Source organism: Piliocolobus tephrosceles, chromosome 19 (genome assembly GCF_002776525.5).
Source record: "Piliocolobus tephrosceles isolate RC106 chromosome 19, ASM277652v3, whole genome shotgun sequence".
NCBI lineage: Eukaryota > Metazoa > Chordata > Mammalia > Primates > Cercopithecidae > Piliocolobus > Piliocolobus tephrosceles.
The window spans coordinates 45,664,619-45,677,987 of NC_045452.1; the positions used below are offsets into that span (position 1 = coordinate 45,664,619).

The 13,369-nt window shown below is 46.1% G+C and overlaps 1 protein-coding gene across 1 annotated transcript in view; it reads right to left on the minus strand.

Annotated features, from left to right (window-relative positions):
• Window positions 1-13,369, minus strand: part of IFNGR2 (interferon gamma receptor 2) — a 38,029-nt gene that overhangs the window by 14,161 nt on the left and 10,499 nt on the right. The window contains exons 2-3 of the mRNA XM_023190669.2: window positions 10,044-10,176; window positions 3,138-3,343 (exon numbers count right to left, since the gene is read on the minus strand). Coding sequence (XP_023046437.1) covers window positions 3,138-3,343; window positions 10,044-10,176 — 339 coding nt within the window. The remainder of the gene's footprint in view (window positions 1-3,137; window positions 3,344-10,043; window positions 10,177-13,369) is intronic.

Consider the following 13,369-nt stretch of genomic DNA (forward strand, 5'->3'; position numbering starts at 1 on the left):
GCTCTGTCGCCCAGGCTGGAGTACTGTGGCCTGATCTCAGCTCACTGCAAGCTCCGCCTCCCGGGTTTACGCCATTCTCCTGCCTCAGCCTCCCGAGTAGCTGGGACTACAGGCGCCCGCCACCTCGCCTGGCTAGTTTTTTGTATTTTTTAGTAGAGACGGGGTTTCACCGTGTTAGCCAGGATGGTCTCGATCTCCTGACCTTGTGATCCGCCCGTCTCAGCCTCCCAAAGTGCTGGGATTACAGGCTTGAGCCACCGCGCCCGGCCTGTGTCAAGCTTTTCAAGCACGCGGGCAAAGAACAGCAACCCAGCCAGTAACTAACAGAAACATGGGTGCTTGACTCCAGCGGGGAGTGGCAGCTGGCTGGTATCAGACCCAATGTCACCATGCATCCTGCTTCTGTTACCTTCTCTTGATCCCTGGGCAGTGGTGGTAACTATCATTCCTTTTTTTTTTTTTTTTAATGATGGAGCTTCGCTCTGTCACCCAGGCTGGAGTGCAATGGTGTAATCTTGGCTCACTGCAACCTCCACCTCCCAGGTTCAAGAGATTCTCCTGCCTCAGCCTCCAGGCTTAAGTGATTCTCATGCCTCAGCCTCCCCAGTAGCTGGGATTACAAGGCATGCGCCACCATACCCAGCTAACTTTTGCATTTTTAGTAGAGACGGGGGTTTCACCATGTTGGCCAGGCTGGTCTCGAACTCCTGACCTAAGATGATCTGCCTGCCTCAGCCTCCCAAAGTGCTGGGACTGCAGGGGTGAGCCACTGTGCCCAGCCATCATTACTTCATACTCCTAATTCCCACTTATTTGACACTTTATAGCTCAAATGGGGGGTGGTTCTGTACCCAAGGACAAATGGCTTGTCCACAGCAGACGAGGAGCTGGCAGGACTTCCTGGTCTTCTCTGTTTCTATCCCTCACAGCACCTAGCACAAACCACTGATTAAAAAAAAAAAAAAAAAAATAGAGATGGGGTCTTGCTATGTTCCCTAGGCTTATCTTGAACTCCTGAGCTCAAGCAATTCTCCCATCTCAGCCTCCCAATGGGCTAAGATCACAGGCATGAGCCTCTCTAAAAAACTTGTTATTGGCCGGGCATGGTGGCTCACACCTGTAATCCCAGCACTTTGGGAGGCCAAGGCAGGTGGATCACGAGGTCAGGAGATCAAGACCATCCTGGCTAACATGGTGAAACCCCGTCTCTACTAAAAATACAAAAAATTAGCCAGGCATGGTGGCGGGTACCTGTAGTCCCAGCTACTCGGGAGGCTGAGGCAGGAGAATGGCGTGAACCCAGGAGGCCGAGCTTGCAGTGAGTGGAGATCGCACCACTGCACTCCAGCCTGGGTGACAGAGCAAGACTCCGTCTCAAAAATAAATAAATAAAATGTAGAGAGAAGATCATAACGAACACTCATGTACTCATTACCCAACTGAATCAACCGTCAACTTACAGCCAATTTTATTTCTTCTATGCCTGGAAACTTCGTCCTTGCCCCTCCTGCTCTTTGGATTATTTTGATTTCTTTCTTTTTTTTCTTTTTGAGATGGAGTTTCGCTCTTGTTGCCCAGACTGGAGTGCAATGGTGGGATCTCAGCTCACCGCAACCTCTGCCCCTGGGTTCAAGCGATTCTCCTGCTTTAGCCTCCCAAGTAGCTGGGATTACAGGCGCCTGCCACCACACCCAGCTAATTTTTTGTATTTTTAGTAGAGATGGGATTTCACCATGTTGGCCAGGCTGGTCTCAAACTCCAAATCTTAGGTGATCCACCTGCCTTGGTCTCCCAAAGTGCTAGGATTACAGGTGTGAGTCACTGCGCCCAGCCTATTTTGATTTCTTTGAACAAATCTCAGTCATCACATCATTTCATCTGCAAATACTTTAATATGTACCTCTGAAATACAGGAACACTTTTTTTAATTTTTAATTTTGTTTTTTTGAGACAGAGTCTTGCTCTGTTGCTCAGGTTGGAGTGCAGTGATGTGATCTTGACTCACTGCAACCTCTGCCTCCCGGATTCAAGTGATTCTCCTGCCTTGGCCTCTCAAGTAGGTGGGATTACAGGCACACACCACCAAGCCCAGCTAATTTTTGTGTTTTTAGTAGATACAGGGTTTCACCATGTTGGCCAGGCTGGTCTCGAACTCCTGACCTCAAGTGATCTGCCTGCCTCGGCCTCCCAAAGTGCCAAGATTACAGACGTGAGCCACCGCACCCAGCAGGAACCCTTTTTATTCCCCCAATTTTTTATTTTGGTTAAAATACACATAACATAAACTTTCACATCTTAACCAGACCACATCCCCCTTTAAAAATCATAACCAAAACACCATTATAACACTGAAAATAAGTCAAAAATAATTCTTCATTATATATCAAATATCTAGACGGTGATATTTTCTCAATTGTCTTATACGTTATTTTGTCTAAATCACGATCCAAGTAAGTTTCATGTCCTGTGTGTGCATAAGCCAGACACGGAAGAAGCATCTGGCGTGGCTGACCACGTGACAAATGAATTACTGGAGCAACAAATGTAGGAACTGGAATCTGAGGGTTCTTCAGTCTCCTTCCAATATCTGCGGACACATTTGTTCACTCAGTCATTCAACAAATATTTACTGAATACCTACTCCATGCCAGGCACCATTCAAGGTGCCTATTCTGCAACATAAAAGAAGTTGCACCAGAATAAGTGAGGGTGATCAGACACATATGCTAGCATCCCTTCTAGCATGAGGTTGGCAAACTCTTTCAGTAAAGAGCCGCAGTAAATTCAGACTTTGCAGGCTCAACAGTTGCTACTGCAAGTACTCTACCATTGTCATGTGAAAGCAGCCATAGACACAATAAAAAATGGATGTAACTGTGTGTTCCAATAAAATTTTATTTACAAAAAGAAGTGGTGGGCCAGATTTGGCCTGCAGGCTGTAGCTGGCCAACCCATGGTTTAGCAAATCATACTCCCCTAGCATCAGACTCCAAGGTCAGAGTGTGGGTTTGACCATCCTATCCCTTTGTCTGCTGGTCATTTAGGATGAGAAGCAGGACAGAGGTGTGTAGAGTCAATACTGTGAGTGAGGAAAACCTGGAAAGTATAAAGGAAGTTCCATACCCAAGTTCTCTTACCATTCCGATAGTGTTGAAACCAAGGCATTGTCACCCAGGCAGAATGGAGTGCTCCCAGCTCAGCTCGAAGGCGTAGAGTGACGTTGAAATCCATTGGGAAGCCTGCTGAGGGGCTCGCGGCAGTGAAGTCACACTCTGTTGCTGTGATCTGTGTACAATTCACCCCTATGGACATGACGTCGGTCATGAACCATTCACTATCGGTGCTGGGAAGGAAAAAAGGATTTCAATTCACAGAATTCCCTCTGCTTTATGTGTAAGTTTCCCCAGAGCTTTTGTTCAAAACACAGGTTTATTGAGATATAATTTATATATACTCCACACTTCCCCCCCACCCTTTTTTTTTTTTTTTTGAAATGGAGTTTTGCTGTGTCACCCAGGCTGGAGTGCAGTGGTGCAATCTCAGCTCACAGCAACCTCCACCTCCTGGGTTCAAGTGATTCTCGTGCCTCAGTCTCCCGAGTAGCTGGAACTACAGGTGCAAGCCCCACACCCAGCTAATTTTTGTATTTTTAGTAGAGATGGGGTGCCACCATATCGGCCAGGCCGGTCTCCAACTCCTGACCTCAAGTGATCTACCTGCTTTGGCCTCCCAAAGTGCTGGAATTACAGGCATGCACCATCATGCCTGGCTAATTTTTACAGTTTTAATAGAGACGGAGTTTTACTATGTTGGCCAGGCTGGTCTCAAACTCCTGGCCTCATGTGATCCACCAGCCTTGGCCTCCCAAAGTGCTGAGATTATAAACGTGAGCCACTGTGCCCAGTCGCTACTTTTATTTTTATTTTTAATTTTTTTTTGTAGAGCTGGGGTCTCTCCATTGTTGCCCAGGCTGGTCTTGAGCTCCTAGACTCAAGTAATCCTCCCTCCTTGGCCTCCCAAAGTTCTGGGATTACAGGTGTGATCCACTGTGCCCAGCTGTGGTTTTTCATTGGGTTGTCTTTTAATTGTTGAATTGTAAGAGTTCGTTATCTATTCTGGATACAATTCCCTTGTCAGATACATGATTTGCAAATATTTTCTCCCATTCCATCCCATAACTGATTTTAATTCTTCAAACTCAGTCTCTGTAGCCTATGTTTTGGGACTGGAACTGCATTAATACAAACTCCAGTCCTGCTTCCTGCTGGTGCGGAGCTTCTTTCCACCCCATAGCTGCCCATTTAAAGAGGATTTGTCTCACCCATATGAAAATCTTGCCAAATACATGGCCACACATCCTTGTGAATGACAGTGCCTTTCCCAGAGTTCCAATGCCACAGCCCCACACGGGACTCTAGTCCCCAGCTCTGACCTCTTTACCTGAGGTGACAGTCTTCAGAAAGGCCAAGGAGGTGGCTGCTGGGAGCCTGAGTAGGGGCTGTGGATAGTGTCCCTTCTAGGACAGCAACTATGGCCCAGAAAGCAAGGTCATGGGAGACAGGAGACGAGACTGGAGACCACTCCGTATCCCCACGGCCACCAGCTTTCACGTACCACACATGCTTCTAACTGTACCTCCGACCCTCTCCGAAATGCATCTTCCGTTTAAGTGGCATGGGACAAGATGAAAGCCACTTCAAGATGCATGGCCAGGGCTTCCACGAAGACACTCGCAATAGATACCTACTACCCAGCTCCAGGGTGACAGACGCTAATGGGAAGAGGGATCGCAAACCATGAGCCTCTCCTCTCAGGCGGGGGGTGAGGGGCGTGATCTGCAAGAGGTGAGTGGTTTCTTTTTGAAGGTAGACAGATACTTAAAGACCCTCTAACCGCCCCGCTCCTCCTCCTCCAAGAGCAACACGCACGGCTCTTCCTCCAATGCAGCACGGGGCCTGCTCCTCCACACCCCTGCCACTGCCGAGGCTCAGCCTGTCTCTGGGACTCGAGCTAAGTCCGGCCTTTGTGAGGTCACTCACAAAAATGTAAATAAGTCCATCCCCTTTGGCCCAGCAACCTCTTCTAGAAGTGTAAGAAAATAACCAGATATGATTCATGCACGAGGATACGACTTAGGACAGGCACCAACTGTCGACGCCCATGAGCGGGGAAAAGTTAAATACAGCACATGTGATATGTCACATAATGAAACATACAATGTCCACACAGTAATAATCACATGAAAAAATGCTCACATTTAACTATGGCAAATTAAAATAAAAAAAGGAAAGAGACCCCAAAAGTGTGACCCCAGTTTGGTTTACACACACGCACACACATTTTCGAAGAGAATGAATTTAGAAAAAAAGTCTAAAATGAGAATAGTGGCTGGGTGCAGTGGCTCACACCTGTAATTCCAGCACTTTGGGAGGCCGAGGTGGGCAGATCACTTCAGGTCAGGAGTTCAAAAATAGCCTAGCTAACATAGTGAAACCACATCTCTACTAAACATACAAAAAACATTAGCCAGGCATGGAGACGGATGCCTGTAATCCCAGCTACTCGGGAGGCTGAGGCAGGAGAATCACTTGAACCCAGGGGGCGGAGGTTTCAGTGAGCTGAGATTGCACCACTGCACTCCAGCTTGGGCAACAGAGTAAGACTCTGTCTTAAATAAATAAATAAATGAATAAATAAATAAGATAAAATAAAAAGTAAAATAAAATGAGAATAGTGATTATTCTTAGAGTGTAGAACAACAGGTTACTTTCATTTTATTTTTTTCTACTTTTCTAGATTGTCCAGATTTTCTATAAAGAACATGGATTGCTATTAAAATCAGAAGAAAATTAAAAACCAATGTTTGAGAAGACAGGGCTGGGCAGGTCTGAGAGAGGCTGGCAGTAGACCAGGAGGTGTGACTGGGAAGGGCCTTGCTGCCTGACTGTCTACATTTTCAAGGAAAACTAAAACCAGGATTTTTTTTTTTCCTGTTATTTATTTATTTTTTTCTAAGTGAAAAAAATCCAGATTTCTTAACACTGTCAACTAATTGAAGACAAAAAAATTAAACACTGGGAGCCAAATAGCCTGCAGCCACTGTCTGCTACCCATGATTTAGACTTGAAATTCTCCCATAAAGTGCTCCATGTAATTTCGGTCTTGCTACTCCGACTGTCAAAAAACAAAGGCATCTTCATTTTTAATCATAGCAATGCTTTATTGTAGAGACACAGGGTGGAAATTTAAGTCTCACAAGCCTCAAAACTAATAAAAAGTCCCAAACACATGTTTGTATCTAAAACAAAGTATCTGAAAACAAACGCAAAGTTCCTCTTCCATTATCAAATCTACAAACTGAAAAAGAAAAATAAATCATCCTCAATTTCACCTTCTTCTAACAGAACATTCACATGTATCCTAACTTTATGTTTCTTTTACTAAACCAACCTCTACCCAGACACAGTGGCTCATGCCTGTAATCCCAGCACTTTGGGAGGCTAGGCAGGCAGATCACCTGAGGTCAGGAGTTCAAGACCAGCCTGGCCAACATGGTGAAACTCTGTCTCTACTAAAAATGTAAAAATCAGCCGGGTGTGGTGGTGGGTGCCTGGAATCTCAGCTACCCGGAAGTCTGAGGCAGGAGAATCGTTTGAACCCGGGAGGTAGAAGTTGCAGTGAGCCAGAGGTGCAGTGAGCCAAAAGTTGCAGTGAGCTGAGATCACACCACTGCACTCCAGCCTGGATGACAGAGACTGTCTCTAAATTAATTAATTAATTTAAAAAAATAAGAAATAAAATAAAACCAACCTTTATCCCTGAGAAAATATCTACCAAATGCTTTTTGAAAAGAAGACAAAGTGAAACAGGTTAGTTTATCATATGAAACACTATCAAAGGTTTTTTTTTTTTTTAAATGCAATAACATTTTCTTCTATTTTTAGAAGCATCTCCTCTGAAAACCAGCAAACATATTTCCCTGTTCAAGGCCAAGGAATGCTAAGCCCATCAATCAGCTGTCAAGGCTAAGTCAATACATCAGCCATGACTCTCACAAGTTTCTTGTTTAGCCCTAGGGTATTGTTTGCTGAATGCTGACATGACATGTGACCTGTGCACTCACATCAAGCCCCGTTCTTAGAAAGGCACTTCATTTGATGCTCTGCAGTCGCTATCTTGAAATTCTTAATGCTCTTTGAATAGGGGTCTCGCATTTTCATTTTGCACTGGGTTTTGCAAATTGTGTAGCCTGTTCTGGTGGATTGCTCCATTAATTACAGGTGACTTAATGTTGGTTATTTATAACTACTGGAGGAACAGATAAATATGATTCAGAGATAACTCTCAAACCTCACTTTAGCACCTGTTTCTATTAAGCAAATACTGTTATAACGGACATTTAAAAACGAATAAGAAAGGCCAATGTGATGGCTCATTCCTGTAATCCCAGCACTTTGGGAGGTTGAGGTGGGTAGATCACTTGAGCCCAGGAGTTCGAGGCCAGCCTGGGCAACATGATGAAACTCCATCTCTTCAAAAAATTAAAAATTAGCTGGGTACAATGGTGTGCGCCCCTAGTCCCAGCTACTCAGGAGGCTGAAGTGGGAGGATCTCTTGAGCTCAGGAAGTTGAGGCTGCACTGAGCCATGATCATGCCACTGCACTCCAGCCTAGGGACAGAATGAGACCTTGTCTCAAAAAAAAAAAAAAAGAGAATAAGAAATTATCTGAACTGGGTGGGGTGGCACACACTTGTAATCCCAGCTACACAGAAGGCTGAGGTATGAGAATTGCTTGAACCTGGGAGGTGAAGGTTGCAGTCAGCCATGATCGTGCCACTGCACTGCAGCCTGGGCAACAGAGACTTTGTCTCAAAAAAAACTGGAAACCTACTCCTCTAACAAATCAATTGCCTGTCATTTTTCCACATTACTTTTCTCTTCGTTTTGCTTTTTTTTTTTTTTTGAGACGGAGTCTTGCTCTGTCGCCCAGGCTGGAGTGCAGTAGCGCAATCTTGGCTCACTGCAAGCTCCACCTCCCTGGTTCACACCATTCTCCTGCCTCAGCCTCCCAAGTAGCTGGGACTACAGGCACCCGCCACCACACCCGGCTAATTTTTTGTATTTTTAGTAGAGACGGGGTTTCACCGTGGTAGTCAGGATGGTCTTGATCTCCTGACCTCATGATCCGCCCGTCTCGGCCTCCCAAAGTGTTGGGATTACAGGCGTGAGCCACTGCGCCTGACCTACTTTTCTATTCTTTTACAGGTGTAAGCCACTGATCGACCCCTTTCTATTCTTGACAATAAATACACATCACTTGCAACTTTTCAGTATAAAGTAAATAAAAAAATTTTTTTAAGTAACAAAAATAAGAAATAAAAAATCCAAATACGTGCCAAAGTTTACAGAGTTGTAATTTCTAACAGATGACATCTAATTATCCTTTCTAGTGGCTGTCTGTGGTTTAGTGTTCAAGTGTAAGTTAGCAGGCTACAATTTGTCACTTTCCTACTGATGGATATGAATATATACTTCCATGTATCTCTTCATGATTATAGTTTTTGTCTCTCTTTTTTTTGATGGGGGGTTGAATTACCTGTGTAGGATAAAACTACTATGAAGGCTGGGCATGGTGGCTCACACACCTGCAACCCCAGCACTTTGGGAGGCCCAGGCGGGCAGATCACTTGAGGCCAGGAATTTGAGATGTGCCTGGCCAATATGGCAAAACCCCATCTCTACTAAAAATATACGTATTAGCCAGCCGTGGTAGCTCATGCCTGAAGTCTCAGCTACTCAGGAGGCATGAGAATCACTGGAACCCAGGAGGTGGAAGTTGCAGTGAGCTGAGATCATGCCATTGCACTCCAGTCTGGGCGATAGAGGGAAACTCTGTTTCAAAACAACAACAAACAGACACACACACACACACACACACACTGGAAAACTACTATGGACATTTCCATGGTCTGATAGAATTACTCTCTGAAAGGGCTATGCTAATTGATACTGCAAACAGCATCAGGTGAACACATATGAACCAATCCCATCTCCCAAGCACTGGACATCATCATGTCTTTACATTTGGTTTACCGAATAGTACAAAATGGCTTAGCCAAAAACTTCACCTTACTCTTCAATTAATCTACTTAACAATGTAAACAAAAAATAACATAGGACATGGACTTTGCCCTCTTTCTATATGTATTTATATTGCAAATCAAGTGATGGCCAATTCTGCAAAAGCTTAAAGAGGCAAGAGACAGATGAAGGAGCCAGGATAATATACAAAATGAAAACCACTTGAGAAACTGAGAATTCATTGTAATTAACAAAACAAATTTCTGATCAGGCCATATTTGGTCTATAAGGTTAAATCAATCTGTTTTTTTTTTTTTTTTGAGGCGGAGTCTCGCTCTGTCGCCCAGGCTGGAGTGCAGTGGCGCCACCTCGGCTCACTGCAAGCCCCGCCTCCTGGGTTCACGCCATTCTCCTGCCTCAGCCTTCCAGTAGCTGGGACTACAGGCGCCGCCACCACGCCCGGCTAATTTTTTGTATTTTTTTTAGTAGAGACGGGGTTTCACCATGTCAGCCAGTATGGTCTCGATCTCCTGACCTTGTGATCCGCCCACCTTGGCCTTCCAAAGTGCTGGGATTACAGGCGTGAGCCACCGCGCCCGGCCTCAATCTGATTTTTAAGCCCGAAGATGAAGATTAAAAGCTGCCTCCTGCTCTTCCATGGCGGAAGCCTATTTTTACAACCCTTCTCCCGAAACCAGCAAAAGAATAAACTTTCCACCAAAGCAAGAACCTGTGTGCTTAGACAGCAGAGTCCTGACCGCCAGGGTAGTTTAAGCCTTCAGATGAGTGGGAGGTTGTGAAACCTCTGTCCTCAGAGATTTTACAAGCTCCAAGAAACATGTGTTTCCCACAGGTCTGATAACAAACCCTGCACAGAGGCAGGAGCTAGTATGTGGCCCTAGGGTTCCCCACGATGCCCCCACAGCTCCCAGGAAGGATCCAACAGAAATACCGGCTTACTATTTAAACTGCACTCGGTAGACAACAGGCCTTGTGCTACTGCTCAGGGCCACTGGCTCCCAACTCAGGACCTGCTCTGCGTTGTACAGGCGAATCTTCGGGTGCTGAGGAGTGGGCAGCTGGGAAACAGGGTCTTTAGGGGGACAGAGAAAAAGAGCGGGGAGGGGAGGAGAGAGAGGGAAATAATTACAAAAACGTTTCAAAGCACATTACCTAAGTCATTCATAAACTCAGTTTTTGTCAGAGTGCAGAAATGGCATTACCAGGTCCCCCTGAGCACAGTCCCACACCCCCGACTTTTGGCTACAAAGATGGCCCTACTGGTACAGGCAGCGCAAAAAGAACAGGCGCCTGGGGCAACCTTTCCACCTGTGGGTCGCAGTTGTTATGAACAGGTCCTGGACCCTGGAGTCTGGCCGGAATGGGTCCCAGTTCTACTATCAGTAAATGCACTGGGCTCGGGGCAGGTCACTTCACCTGTCTCAGCTTGAGTTTCTTTTTCAGAAATAAGGGGTCAATAATGATATACCCGGAGGGCTGTGGGGAAGATTAAAGTGGTGGTCATGTGACACACATTAGCTTCAGATTTAGTACCAACGGAGTGTCTGGCAAATGTGCAGAAATACGTGCACACATGCACGCACTACACATGCACAAACACCCTAAATCAGGTACACAAAGCCCAAGGTGCAGGGGAGGGCAAGGAACGCCGATTTCTGGGCACCATCAGAGTTGCTGTGTTTCTGAAGGACCCCTAGCATTATTACAATCATTGGGGTGCTGGTTAAAATGCAGGTCCTCAGGCCCCGCCCCAGGCCAGGAAATCTGCATTTCAAACAAGCTTTCCAGCTATTTCTCATGCACATGAAAGTTAGAGGACAATACGGCAGAGCATGGTGGCTCACACCTGTAATCCCAGCACTGTGGGAGGCCGAGGAAGGCAGATCACTTGAGGTCAGGAGTTCGAGACCAGTGTGGGCAACATGGCGAAACCCTGTCTCTACTAAAAATATAAAAGTTAGCCAGGTATGGTGGTGAGCGCCTGTACTCCCAGCTACTCAGGAGGCTGAGGCAGGAGGATCGCTTGAACCCAGGAGGCAGAGGTTGCAGGGAGCCAAGATCATGCCACTGCACTCCAGGCTGGGCGACACAGCGAGACTCCGTCTCAAAAAAAAAAAAAAAAAAGGTTAGGGGACAATAAACAGAGAAAGAATATACTCCCCTGGAAACACCACCAATATCAGAATCCCTCTCTTTGGGGTGACCTAGAATAAACAACCACAACCTCTCCCTTCCCCAAGCAGGTACTTCACAGGGAGCCTTTTGTCTTAGAAAGAAAACATGATCAAGATAAGACTTTTAACCAAAAAGATTAATAAGCAACGCCTAGAAGGTGGACGAAAGGTTTGAAAAACATGCTGTTCCAAAATTCAAAGGAGGAAATTCAAGCCACACATTTTCGGTAAATGCACCCAACCTCAAAGAGATCAGTTGACAGCCTGATCACTGGCTCTTCTTCTGAAAGATGAATTGCCAAGTCGGCGGCCATTTGTTTAGTTATAGGATGCCCCTCCCCTCCACACCTATGAGCTCTGGGTGACCTTCATCCAACCAGCTAACAACACTTCTCCTGACACACAGCAGGCCTCACGACATCCTGGGCCGAAGACAGACAGGTAAAGCTGCCTGGTGAGAGGCAGACCCAACAGGTGTGCTGTGGCTGCTATGACCTAGGAATCCCCAAAGCCAGCTGGGGACTGGATGCTTGCTTCCAGAGAGGGGTTGTGGCAGGTCAATGCTCCCTCACAGTTACACAGACAGTCCTGCATGACAGTCACACAGACAGACCTGAACAGCACCCTAACTATGCAGAGAAATTTCCACAACGGTGCCTTCACAGTAAGCTCAGAATTAAGCCCAGGGAAACTGATGCCCAGACATCAAAGCCAGAAATGAAACACAGGTCCTACACAGGCTTCTCCCAAAACTGCACCAAGTCAAGATAACAGAGGCAGCTGTTTGAACAGATTTATTGGAGAGTCTAAGGCAGCTCTCCGGACCAAACTGTAAATAAGATAAGATAGAAATAAACACTCCCGGCCGGGCACAGTGGCTCACACCTGTAATCCCAGCACTTTGGGACGCCAGGTGGTGGATCACCTAAGGTCAGGAGCTCAAGGCCAGCCTGGCCAACATGGTGAGACCCCGTCTCTACTAAAAATAGAAAAATTAGCCAGGCGTGGTGGCACCCACCTGTAGTCCCAGCTACTTGGGAGACGGAGGCAGGAGAATCGCTTGAACCCGGGAGGTGGAGGTTGCAGCAAGTGTGCCACTGCACTCCAGGCTGGGCGACAGAGTGGCACTCCGTCTCAAGAATAAATAAATAAACAAACACTCCGGTACCACAGTCCTCATTAAATAGAATTTAGGAGGCAGGCTTTGAAGGTACTGGCGCTCTCACAGCTTGATTAGACTTAGAAAGCACTTTTTTGGCCCCTGACTCTCTAGTTGAAACAAAATTAGTTACCCATAGACTTTGGCAAGTGCAATACCATGCATAGGCACATAACCCAAAGCTATGCAAGCACTGAGAAAATCAAACACTTTGACTTGGTCTGGTGGAATTATCTCTGACCTTCCCGTTACAGCAATAAACTCTCTTTTTCCCTAGTTTGTCTGCTGCTTGTTATTGGGCCACTAGAAAACACAGCTGGACCCGGTTCTTTCTGGGAACAGGGTGAGTGCCTGCTTCGGGCTGGGTATTCAAAGAATCTGACAACTCCTTTTATTTCCTGTATTAGGTTCCTCTTACCGCGGTAACACATTACCACTAACCTAGTGACTCCACACAATCCAGATTTAGCTGGGCGTGGTGGTGCGCACCTGTAGTCCCAGCTGCTCAAGGGGCTGAGGTGGGAGGATCACTGGGGCCCAGGAGTTCGAGGCTATAGTATATGCACTATGATCATGCCTGTGAATAGCCACTGCACTCTAGCCTGGCCAACACAGCGAGACTCCCCCCAACTCTAAAAATAAATAAATAAATAAAAATCAAATCTAAATTTGGCCATTCTTGGTATGTCTCCAAAGTTAGCTGTGCTGAGCATAAATTTTAGATTATAAGTTATGAGTTTTAAACATACAACATGTAAAAAGTTACTCTAATTGGATGGGCATGGTAGCTCATGCCTGTAATCCTGGCACTTTGGGAGGCTGAGGCGGACAGATCACCTGAGTTCAGGAGTTTGAGACCAGCCTGGCCAACATGGCAAAACCCCGTCTCTACTAAAAATGCAACAAAACCCTGTCTCTACTAAAAATACAAC